This window comes from Cebidichthys violaceus, unplaced genomic scaffold, assembly GCF_023349555.1.
Source record: "Cebidichthys violaceus isolate CVI_PGR_0920_01 unplaced genomic scaffold, fCebVio1.0.p SCAF_21, whole genome shotgun sequence".
NCBI lineage: Eukaryota > Metazoa > Chordata > Actinopteri > Perciformes > Stichaeidae > Cebidichthys > Cebidichthys violaceus.
Window position 1 is genome coordinate 1,480,294 of NW_027176384.1, and position 13,263 is coordinate 1,493,556.

The window sequence follows — 13,263 nt, forward strand, 5'->3', positions numbered from 1 at the left end:
ATAACTGCCAGTCAGACAGATTAGATGTCTATATTAGGCCTGCAAATTGTGTCTTCTGTGTTCAAGGCTGCAAATTTGTGCAGGGCAGCAGAGGAAATGCCTGCAAACATGCACGATGACTTAGATAGATAAAGTTTATCAGTTGAAGTAAGATCAGTGCAGGACCACCGGGAAAGGTTGCTGCGACTTGTCGAGACAGAGAGCCCACATTCAGAGACGGAAACGGAACAGCAGGATACACAATGGCGCAGGGTTGTCTCCTGTACACTTCAGCTTAAAATCTGGAAATTGTTTCCAGATTTTCTTCCAAAAAATAGTGTCAAATTTGCATCTATTGCCAATAGATGGCATGCTGATTGAAGTTTTGCATAATGTTGGTTACATTGAATTTGTGGTAAAAATCCCAAAGTATTTGTTATTTGAGTTATTTGAGTAAAAGATAAAATTGCAATAATCCAATTTTCAAATACTCAAATGGGCAAAAAATGGGAAAAGCGTTCATACCGTGCTGTACAGTGGACAACATTCAAATATTAATTAAAAGTTAGAAATGTAAATGCAATATAAATAATGTAAGCAATATTTAAGTCAAAATGAAAAATATATTTTCCAACCATTTGAAAATTATTTTATTTTTTACCTACAGGATCATGACTGTCATAAACGCACACACCCATATAAGATATGCCAGTATGTGAAAATGAAAATGGAAGCAACGCTTTTCTATAATAAAGTCAGTTATCCAACGCTTCAGCAAAACAGGTTTGCATTGAAAATAACACATAGAAGCAAATGATGCATCCTTTACTGCAATTTATTAATTAAATACATATTTACAATAGTGTAACGTGAGCAACTGTGTGATATGAAGTGAAATGTACACCTCATGTATCTTCTATGTGTGTATATATACACACGTGTGCTGGCAATCAATGGGCCTGCAGCTTTTCCACGAGTGCGTCTTTTTCCAATTCTAAGATGGATATCTGACGATTCTTGTCGCTCACCTCCTGTCAAAGGAAGAAAATATATGGCCATATCATAGAAACGCAAACAGATGAATAAGTCAAGATTTATGAAAAAAGCATCCCCTGTTTGTAAAGACCAATTAAAGGGGGAAAAAAATCACTCAAAAAAATGAGTACCAAACAGGATTTTTAAAAAAGAAGTGTTTGAAGCATTAACTAATAGTAAATGAAATGACTTCACCTTCTTGAACATGAGACATTGTTTCTTCTCCCTACCTGAGTTAGTACTGTGTTGTGCCACCGGAGGTCACTGTCTGCCACCGTGTCATGCAGAGAAGGGTTGCTCCCACTGGTGACATTGGGCTCACTCATCACAGAACCCAGAGAGCCATTCGCCCTCTGGATCCGAGACCTGAGGAGGGAAGACCGGGCCTGTAGAGATGCAGACAGGTGGGTGTTCATAAGTGACAGTTCAGTAAAGTCTGTGAGGCCCTGAACCCAACCCTGCCTCGCACCTCCGCTGCACCTCCCTGGCAGGAGCCGACCCCAGATTTGGTCTCGATGTTGTCCTGCCTGGCTCTGTTCTCCTCCAGCCGCTGGAGGTACCAGAGACGGGCCTTCTCCAGAACCTCCAGGCCGGCGCACAGAGCGTCCTTCTCCTTCTCTAGGTCCTTGAGACGCTTAACCTGAGGTGGGAAGAACACAGCTCAAACAGGTTCATGTGAGTCTTGTAACCTAAACTGAAATTGTCCTTCATCGGTTTGTGAAAGGATTCTGACAAAATGAATAAACGTTAGAGCGTCCTAGTAAAATGCTGACCATGCGATTACATTCAGCCAGTGGCCTTCGCTGCATGTCACCTTTCCTCATTCCCTGTCACGTTTCCACTGTCTGCTTGTCCAATAAAGCAGGCACAAATTTACTTCAAGTATTGAATGTGTTTGCATGATGGCACCAGGGGGGCTGACTAACAAGCTTGTCCATCTAACCCCCCCTCCAGCCAGCTGACCTGAAGCAGCGGGATCGGCACAGCGCTGACTGTTGTCTTCCAGAGGCCCCAAGGCTTTGTTTACATCAACAGAGCAGCAGGAGGCCTTTAGTCCTATTGTCTGCCCCCAGCTGCATTACATGCACTTTAAATGGGCTCACACTAACAGTGCTACAACAAGCAGGGAATCATAACATATGTTGGTGGGTGATCTGCCTCTGGATGAGGAGAGGATGTTACAGTCACTTAGATGGATTAGAAGGACATTAGAAACTCATGACACTGTTGTATCACTGGTAAGAGATTAATCTTAGCTGCATTTTAAGATATGCAAAATAGTTCCCTTTTATTTTATATAAGATCTTATCTTACAACTGTGTGTCTGCCATAATAATCTCAAATCTATGACTGCTAGTTACATGACATCTCCTCTTATAATAATAGATTGACAGTTATTAGAAAACTGGTTATATTGAGCCTTTAACAGGAAGCTGTGAGGGGCAGACCTGACACGTGGGAATGTGTCATTGGGATGACTGCAGCCATACAACCTTCAACACAGTTCAGGACATGGAGCAAAGACAGAAAAACAGACTGAAAACAGAGATTCTACAAACATTTAACTTAACTGTCCAGTATTTTAAAAAGCCTATTATGTTTATATGAATAATACAGTTCATGATTACAGCAATGTTACACCCAATATATTCTAATTTGACTACTTTATGGCCAACAAAAACAAATAAATGAAGTATACAGAATTTCTTTACAAAAAATGTATTCTTTGCAGAGTGGAGAAAGCTTGGAAACAGTGTTTGGACCTAAAGATACAGAAGATACAGTTAAACACTTTGACTGGATCAATAATATCAAAATAATTCACTCTTTTTATGAAAGGAGTGGTGCCTTGTATCATTTTCCAAATCCATGGCTTCGACTATGCATTTCTATTGATACCCCTTCCATATAATAAATACAACAAAACATATATATATATATATATATATATATATATATATATATATATATATATATATATATATATATATGGAGCACCTTTCAAATACTCGAAGACTTGTACTCTCAGAGTGATTCCTAACACACACGTACATGTAAACGTAATGTATTGATATTTCACAGCTGATCATGAGTTCAAAAATTGCTTTAAATGCTGTGATTCAACACCGCTCCATCGTAGAAGTATATGTTTAAATACGCCACAGTAACCACTTCATTAGGTACGCTGACACAATCTAATGCAATCCTATCCAAACTTCTATCATAATGTTCAGTGTATTTTGTTTTTCTGACACTATTTTAGGTGTTTCTATATTCTGAACCTCTCATGTTTGCAAATGAGAAAGACACAACATGAAACATACCTTTACATAATGCCTTTGAATACAACAGCACCTTTAACTATGACTTCAATAAAGAGCACGTAAATTAAATTCCACATTTCAGCCACCATACATGTTCACATACAATACTGTGTATAAGCATATATGCCTCAATTCAACTATGTCTAAATTGAGCCTAAAGATAAAGAAATAAAGAAATCCCTTTTATTATAAAATCAAATTGAAAAATGGTAAATCAGCTTTTACAAAATGACTCAAATGACTCAACTAAATAATTTGTTCCACGTCACAGAGGAGTAAACAAGGTCATGTGAATATACCTTGGCCCAATGTACCAAACTGGTGACACTTTACACAGACTGGAGAAGCAGTAAATGCTTAACTTTGAGTAATGAATCACATGTTTTTTTAAACAGAAACTGTGTAGTTAGTGTTTTAACCTACATGGCCTCAACAGTACTACTACAGTCATTTTGTCAATTGTGCAGAAAACAGTGAGCTGAAAACTGGGAAACGTGAGCACGCACGGCAGTTGATAAGAATCACTAAGGAGAATCACACTCATATTTACCCACGACAAAGACACCATGACATGCAGCTGATTAGAAATCAATCACATGCACGCTCCTACCACCCCCCCTACACACACACACACACACACACACACACACACACACACACACACACACACACACACACACACACACACACACACACACGCAAACACACACTCAAGCTCCCTCCTCACCCATAGGTAGAAGCGAAGTGCGTCCAGGCTGTAGAGGCCGGTCCTGAGCGGGATGATAACCACAGTGTAGGAGCCAGAGCCAGGGGGACGACAGGCCATGGAGAGGAGATCAGTCACTGACAGCTACTACTACTACTACTACTACTGCCCCATACAGCTGGCTGAATAACAAACAACAAATCACAGCTCGCCACCGGCCGGCTCACAATAATACAACAGAGAGAGAATGAGAGTGTGTGTGAGAGAGAAAGAGCGAGAGAGTAGGCAGGGGTGGGAGGAAAAAAAGCAGCAGGATACACAGGCACAGGCAGCGCGGTTCCCTGGGGCGAGGTAATGAAAAATTCCACATGTCACTGCCATGACTGGTTAATCGACGTACAGTGACACGGAATGAGTGATGGGGTGGAAAGAAGGTGAAACTGGCCGCGCAGGATCAAATAAAAGCAGAAGCGACAACAGTGAGTGGGAGGATATATGAAAGCGGAGCGGCAGCGAGATTTGAGAGGATACAGGTGTGAGATCAGGCGTTTGTCAACTTGTGTGTTTTTGGCTGAAAACCTTGTTAGCCCCAACATCTCAGCTATGTACAAGAAGGACGGGGGGGAGGGGGGGCAGGCCTCAGTTTCACAAGCTGTGTCTGCTCAGGGGCTGGATTCACAAGGAATCATGTCATCCTGTAACCAGAGAGTGGAAACATGACATTCCTCTTGTCGAATGAAAAGAGAGCACGTGTGATTGTTTTTCTGCTCGGCTTCAGGTGAGCCTTCCGTCCCAACACGTTCCCTGGAATGTGACCTAACCTGGGAACGAGGAGTGCGTGCCAGCGTGGACATTATAGCAACAGAGTTAAGCAGTTAAGACAAACAAGCGGAGCAGTCAAGTACAGTTCTGAGAGCAGAGGTGGAGGGTGGAGTGCTCATGGATTTCAGCCACGTTGCATTGACACTAACATCGTTACTATCAGTGCTCGGCTGTTCAGCTGGTCAATGGCAGCATCAGTGGCACATGTTTTTTTTGTTTTATTACTGCCTCAGGCCGAACGGGCTGTTAGACCAATTGGATGAATCCTTTAGCAACACTGTTGGAATGATTTTTTTAGCGTACTGAGATTTATGAGGAAGAATATGAAGATTCAGCACCAAAAGATGTGATTATCATTTTTTTTTCTTTGGCAAAATTAACTAATTTTTAAGTTGTATTTGTCACATGTAATTACATGATGCACAATTACCGCCAGGTCCTTTCATTTGTGCATCAGTTTGAATAGAAAAAGGTTAATGATAGATACTCTCTCTGATTGGGACATTAGTCTGACCAGTTGATTCACTTAACTGCTCTAGGGTCTTCATTCAATCAGAGGATCGGCGGTTCGATCCCCGGCACTGCTAGTCCATCTCGATTTTATTTCTATTAATTGACTTGACTATCTTTACATGTAATCAGCTTAACGAATTGGCCCCTGAAACCTATTGAATACTCGCTTAAAGTGTCACTGACTTTCTTTCCCACTTTAATGCTGCAGTCCTGCTTGATCACCAGCAGAGAGAACCATAAGTGCACATCGCCTGCCAGAGTTGAGAATCCTATTGAGAGCTGACATTTTGTGATTCTTTATGGTTTACTCATTGAAGCGTGAAGCTGTAGCTCTTACACAACACCAGGTGACGCTGCAGAACTATGATGCAGAGCCATGAGACTTCCCCAAAAGTATGCCAACTATTTTCAACCTATGTTAAGACATTTCTAATGCCTGCAATTCATGGAAAAAAAACAAATTAAGATCTCTGAGAGGTCACTTTTACATAACACACCTATACATTACAAACTGTAGGTATAACAAAAAAAGCAGTATTTCTGTAATATTTTCGTGTTGTGTGACAAGCCTAAGGCCAATCAGCTTGAGGACAGTAGTTGGATCAAAACACGGGATTCAACTGCTACAGAGGAATGTCTCTCTGTGCTCATCTATGAGATGGAGCCTGCTGAGAGCTCATGATTCTGTGTTACATCATGAGACACATGATTCTCACCAGAATGAAACCCTAAAAATCTCATGATAGCATGAACACTAACAAATGATGCATTTTCTACTATGACGCCTTCTTTTTAGCTGGTTGTGTGGCCACTTTGGGCTCTTTTCTGGGAGTCAAGAGAGAAGTTCAGATATATTAAAAAGGAACAAAAAGTTAACTTCTGCACAGTTTATATGTGAAGGAAGTCATCTGACTTTACAGAGGTCACTTAAAAAGGAAAGCTTTTCGTTGTTGATCATGTTGATTTTCCACTGTGGGGCCCTGTCACAGAAATACGTGAAAATATAATCATACATACAGTTTCAAACACACACAAGTTGACACACACACACACACACACACACACACACACACACACACACACACACACACACACACACACACACACACACACACACACACACACACTCATATACGGACTCTTTTAGTCTCTACTACTACTACTACTACTACTACTACTTTGCGGCCGAGAGTGGGCCCCCAGTTGCTTCCTGTCCCACTCCCACACACACACACACACACACACACACACACACACACACACACACACACACACACACATATTTGCTCTCTCGCTGTCACTACTACTTTCACACATAGCTTGGAAACACTTATACAATGAAAATGACATGGATGCACGTACACAAAAAGCTGGAGTGGTACACACATAGTACATCTCTTCAAAATAATAATGTAGGTAACAAGTGCAGCTCTCCATTCAGTGCTGGGAAATAGAACTAAAAAAGTAGGTAGAAGAGAGACATCATTCCGCGCCACAGAAGCCGGGCCACTCCCTTTCTCCCCTCCAGCCTACGCAAGCGCTGGCCGCTCAAGGCTCACTGTTCCAGATCATAGCTCCAAGGAATCTAATACAGATATGTAACTCCCCCCCCCACCCCCCCATACACACTTCAATCAGGAATGAAATGAGTGTGTCTCTCTGGTCTCTCAAAGGGGCCTCATTACAGACCAACCCTCAGCTCCTCGTTCTGAGAGACCTAAGAGATTGAGGAACAACACAATCTTATTATTGCGTTTTTTTTTATGTAAAATAGGAATCTCAAATTGAGACTAGAAAAGTACCAAAACACTGAATTGAAACTAAATAGATTTGCGGAATTAAAAAACATCAATAGATCAATAGATCTAAACAGAACAGTGGTTTGTTTTAAATTCTCATAGTTTCCAAACATGACAAATATGCTTGACTAAATTTGTGAAAATGTCTAAATATGATACTCATCATCTGTGAGACATCAAGAATATTTATATTTGGAGTATTGGAGCCATTATAAACATGAATATTTAATTCAGTGTCAACACCAAAGACAGTAGCGTCAGTGAAGAGTTGAAACAAGTGGTACAGAAGTGTGAACGAACATGATTTTTTCAACCTTAAAGGGGTACGCCACTGAGTTCATATTACACGTACATGGGACTCGCAAGAGACAGATTCAAGAAAGAATAGTCAAAATAGAAGCAGCAGAAGCCGAGATATCCAGACTATTAAGTATTTTCCACAGGTCAGGCTCTGAAAACACATAATCCTACATTTCCCATAATGCAACTAAACATCATCCTTGATTAGATGGCCTCCTAAATGCCAATTGCTTTTAAAACAAAAAACAAATCTGAAAGGACTCTGATGTCGTCACCATGACATCATTGTGGAACGTAGAGTGAACTTCATATGTAAAATTGGTGATGTATATTTCTATTAATAAGAAACATAATGAGCCATACAGATTGTTCCTAAGCCCAGCTGGCCCTGTTACACTTGATACCAAGTGACTCCAAATATCCAAAAGCAATGTTAAGAGTATTGGTTGCAAGCCAGGTAACACAATCACACACATACGTACTTCTCTCTCTTCAGCACAGTCATTTGCTCGCTCACTCATTCATTCATCCTCTCATCCAGCTAGTCATACACACACACACACACACACACACACACACACACACACACACACACACACACACACACACACACACACACATCCAAACCCACAAATATCTTCCGAGCCCTCTTCTCGTCATTCTCTCACAAACACACATATTGTCATGCTCATGCACAGCCCGATACTACAAGACCAGAGCCAGATGCAAACCAGATGTTCCCCAGATGTAGATAAGGTCGAAAAACACATCAGCTGAAGCACACCACCTTTTCACCTCAGCTGCATGGAGCAGAAACAGATGTGGGACCCGAGCATCCTGGAGTTATGAATGGCAGATACAGTATGTTTTTCAGAAAGAAATGGTTATTAGTATCATTACTGTAGATGCTTGCATTGAAATTAAGCTTGTATAATATCAGGGGAGAGCGGGTTTCATTTGAAAGCAGCATTTTATACATTTTGTGGGGAGAAAAATGTACTCTGTTTTTGTCAAAATAAACACACTTTGGTTGATCTTTACATATTTGTCAGACATTCCTTTGTCTTGCTATGGCTTTCTCTCTAGGTTAGACATTGAACTCGTCTCAAAGTCACTTCAGTGGGACCAAAACAAGTCCCTCTCAGAAACATATGCATGGACGAAAACAAAGGATCGGTTTACAGCCAACTTGCTCCGCCCTTAACCCCCCCCCCACGCCCACAAACACACTCGGCAAAAACAATATTTTAGAGAATGTGTGTCACGGCCAAGACAGCACAGGCTGCTCTCAGAAGAACAAGAAGTGCTCTTTACATTTACAGATAGATGCACGAGGGCTACACACTCACTGGCTCACCGCTGCTCAAAGAAAATAAATCAGAGACCCCAATCTTTATGTTACACCGGCACCCCCCAGGCCTGCCCCTGAGGGACCCCCCCCCAAAAAAAACAAACACAGTCAGTCAGGGTCTCCTTGGGCACATTTCATCTTAAACCCGTTCACCCTGACATGCAAGCTCCCCTGGAGAACTCCTGACAATATCCAGCTGCCAGTGAGCGGCCTCGCTCTCCCTGCACCCCAAATTTCTGCAGACCCTGGCCTGGAAAGCTCACACACTCCTTCTTTCACTCACTCCTCCGCCCTCCCCAACAAGCCCACCTGTGGCCCTCGACAGCTGGGCGAATTAACTCCTCCCACTTATGTATGGAGTACTTGTACCTTTTGTGTGTGTGTGTGTGTGTGTGTGTGTCTCTTCATTTTTGGGTTCACTGCCTTTTTATGTTTCCTCTGTGCATTTCCCCCATCCCCCTCACAAAGTCCTAAATTTAGTTTTTATATATATATATATATATATATATATATATATATATATATATATATATATATATATATATATATATATATATATATATATATATATATATATATATATATATATACACAAAAAACCCCAGAAAAAGCTGCATTGTGTCTGCAGCCTGGATGATAAATGACTCACCGCTCAGTATTTAAATCTCTGTAAATCTGAAGATCAAACAATAACTAGAGTAGACAACTATATTTCAGTGTGTAGTTAGTGTAACGGGTGGTGTATGGACCCAATTGCAGTACAAAGGACTCAGAAGACAGAGGTAAAAAGTTCAACGTTTTACTTAGACTCCGGCAGACAGGCAAACGGTTTAGAAACCGGCAAACAGGAATCAGGAGAGGAGAGGCAAAGTTCTTGGTCAGGGACGGAAGGCTAGGTCGAATAACCAGGAGGCAGATGAAGCAGGGAATCAGGGACAGGCGAGGTCGGTACCGGGAAGACAGGCAGGAGAACGCTGGAAAGACTCGCATGGCAAAGAACAATCTGGCAAAGGAGTGAGTGTGGAGCTGGTGACTATATGCTGGGCTGATTGCATGTGATGAGAGGCAGCTGTGTGCACAGGTGAGTGGAGTGAACTGACGAGGTGGGCGTGGCTGACAGGTTGAGTGGGGCAGAGGCAGGATCAATGGGAAATTACTGATGGCTGGATGACTGAACTGTGACAGTTAGGTTGTGCTACACATTTAAATACAGTCATTTAAATGCAGTTGATCCATGCTTACTGTTTTGTTCATTTTTCATACTCCTACTGCGCATAACTTGGCTTCTGCACGTGTTTAACCTGCAGGTATCTTTTACAACTGTCATGCACAAGTTGTTTTGAGTCAGATCACAATCTATCGTATGAACGTTGGAATGCATATGTGTGCATATGTGTGTCAGCGTGTATGGATGAGCTGCTCAGAAGTGACGTTTTTCCATCACCGGTTAGCAGGCTGCTACGGATGCTAGCCTAAATGATGTGCACACACCGTTTCCTGTCTTTCCCTTTTACTTGCTTTAATTCTGTTGCCATCTTGCTGTAATTCTCTCATTTGCCGCACCACATTTCCACACAAGGTCTCTCTTCTTCTCCTTGCTCGTAATTTTTATGATTGACGTAATAATCTACTGTCTGCGGTGAGCCTCTTCTCAGTATTTGCTTCCTCAAGTGAAGGGCAGTAGGATGTGGAAACCCCCACACTGCACCTGTGAACCAACAACTTCCTCTGCTCTGTTCGTCTCTGCTCCCTCCATCACAGATTCCCCATTCACCACAGAGACTTCCTGCTGAAATGCCACTGCCAAACATCCTCCTGGCGTTTCGCCAAAGAGCATCTTCAGCGCCAAACTCTCGGTTTCAAGGTCCTCGTTTAGCCAATGACCTCTGACCTGCAGCTTAACAAAAACTCTGCCTCATTCGGCATGAAACCATAAAGCATTTTTTTTTCTTCTCAAAACAACACAGCGAAGCAGGAAGTATTGCTTATGATATTGGGTTATTACGGTTGTATTGTAGCTCTCGTACTGTGCCAACACATTAATTAAAACCACAATTGTATGTTTTTCAAAGTTTAGTTTTTTGTGCAGATTATACAAATTAGATTTGAAGTGTGAATTTGTAAACTTTAGATGTGCTGGTAGGCAGAGTTTGTTAAATCTGGGGAGAGACACGGTAGCTGTTTTCAGTCTTTAGTTGAAGATAAGATAAGGTGCTGGCTCAGCTTCTTATTAACCATACAGACACGAGAGAGGTATCGATCTTCAACTCTGGCTCTAAACCATTAAAGTGACCGTTTGTTAGTCTTTAGCTCATTTTTCATGAACTGTACCTATTTTTCTGTGCTGCATCCTTCCATACAGCTATATTTGTGTTATTCTCTCTTATCTGGTAAATGTCCTCAAAACCATTACGTTACGAATCACTTTCCTAAAGATTCCCGCCTAAACTACCTACATTTGTAAAACAATACCTACAGTTGTGGGACGTATGCCTGGTCTTCTCTCTTATGCCCTTTGTTTGTGTGACGACTCGGTGAAACAGCAACATTTGAATGAAAAGAGGTGGATTGATTTTTTTTGTTGCTAGCACAAGACCCACCGTGACAGTTCCCCAGCACGTCGTCTTCTGACCCGAGTTAAATTGAACTGTGTGACTTGTTTTACAAACAAGCTGATGTATTCAAAGGGCACTGACCGTGGAGGGGAGACAATGGGCCTAATGACTGTAGCAAACTGTAACATACAGCACCGGATTAAGGATGGGAGGGGAGGGGGTACACCAAAACACACACAGCACTGAAGGCGACAAGAAGAGGATTAAAAATGTTTATGTTGAACAATGAGCCGACTGTAAATACAGGTCAGAGAGCTGACAAAACAGTGAGGTATCATACCACCGAGGTCTCATTGTCTGCTGCTGAATCCTCAAATATTACCGTGTATAAAGGCCTCTTGACACACAGATTAGTAGGGAATTAGGGAACTGGGACACAACCCTAATTGACTATTATGTGTCACGATGGGAAAGACCTAAAATAACAATACAAGTTTGTGCTGAAGATTTGTCAGCAGAAGAACAGCTCATCCAACAACTATCATCATGTTTATTTGTATTTAGGGACTGTACGGAAAAAATTAGGGGCAACAGAGAAGGAAAAGGTATGTATTTTTTGTCCTTGTTAAACATCAAAATATTTTTGTCTAAAACAATTATTTTTCAGTGCACAATAGACCATAAAGGTGCATATGCAGAGGTACAGCAATCATGTCTAAGTAATATTTTCCACTTGACAATTACAGTAACTATATCTAATAAAACTGTAATATCTTTAGTAGGGATGTAAAGAACGCACCGTTTTTTACTTCGCCAACAGTCTCCTTTACTTTTTCGTTGGCTTTCACATGTTTGGCAATTGCTATTTCCAACATGCAATTTGGGCTATTTTAAAATATGGAGTAATTATGTCGGGAAGTAAGATGATGTTGTGAAGTTGATTGATGAGTCAACAACACATGCAACCTAACACGAGTTGCAACAGTTTGTTTGTTGTTTCATATACCGACAATCAATGTTACATCATTGCGATTGTGCCTGAACCTTCACCAAGTGTTTGTTATTGGTACCATGACGACAAAGCTCCTCTAACCGGAGTAAAGAAGTAATTCCAACCAAAACCATGATGTTTCTAAACCAAACAAAGTCCTTTTTGTGACTAATCCTAAACAAACCTAAATGGTGTTGTCACATCATGAAAACTTTTTTTTCAACTGTGGTTTGAAAAGGTTTTGGAAGGCACAAACAAATGACATCATCCTAATGATGGGGTGTTAGATCCTTTCTCTGTGTCATCCAAACAACGTATTTGTAGGCCGTAGCTTGTATAATTTAAATAAATAAGTCCACGGTTGAGATTTGCATTGTGTATTTTAGGGACGTTGTTGTTGAACTTTTGATAAGAATGTGAAAATAGCTTTTTTTTCTCAAATGACAAACATTCCACGGTGGTGACGTAACTCCTTCAAGGCTCTGTCGGGCATTGTCACACACAAACAATGGCTGCTCTGCGGTCGCTGCTACCTGCTTTGACATTATTAAAGCAGTGCATCTCATAAACTACACTATTAACACAATAAACGTTGGCCTACATCTGCAGCGTCTGAGTGGGGAAAACATTATGAGGCTGTCCAGACGTTGACTAATGTGTAAAAATAGTAAGTGAGTGTGAGAAAAACCTGGAATAACCTTCCTGAGTGAGGGCTGTCGGCCGGCTTGCAGAGACTTCTACTGTTGCTGGAGAGCTATGGAGCAATAAGGCTGCCCATGTAATACACAGAGAGCCTAGGTAATAATAAGAAAGAGGAGAATCTATTCATCAAATACGATAGGAAAGAAGAATCTATAGTATTTCAGAATGATAATGGAAATAAATAAA

At 41.2% G+C, this 13,263-nt stretch overlaps 1 protein-coding gene across 1 annotated transcript; it reads right to left on the reverse strand.

The window, feature by feature from the left end:
• Nucleotides 1–669: 669 nt before the first annotated feature.
• On the reverse strand, nt 670–4,320 carry LOC137877092 (suppressor APC domain-containing protein 1-like). Its single transcript, XM_068716776.1, has 4 exons — nt 4,066–4,320; nt 1,484–1,654; nt 1,245–1,400; nt 670–1,010 (listed from the first exon to the last, which is right to left on the reverse strand). The coding sequence occupies exons 1-4, from the start codon at nt 4,162–4,164 to the stop codon at nt 930–932; spliced, it is 507 nt and encodes a 168-aa protein (XP_068572877.1). The 5' UTR covers nt 4,165–4,320; the 3' UTR covers nt 670–929.
• Between the last annotated feature and the right edge of the window lie 8,943 nt (nt 4,321–13,263).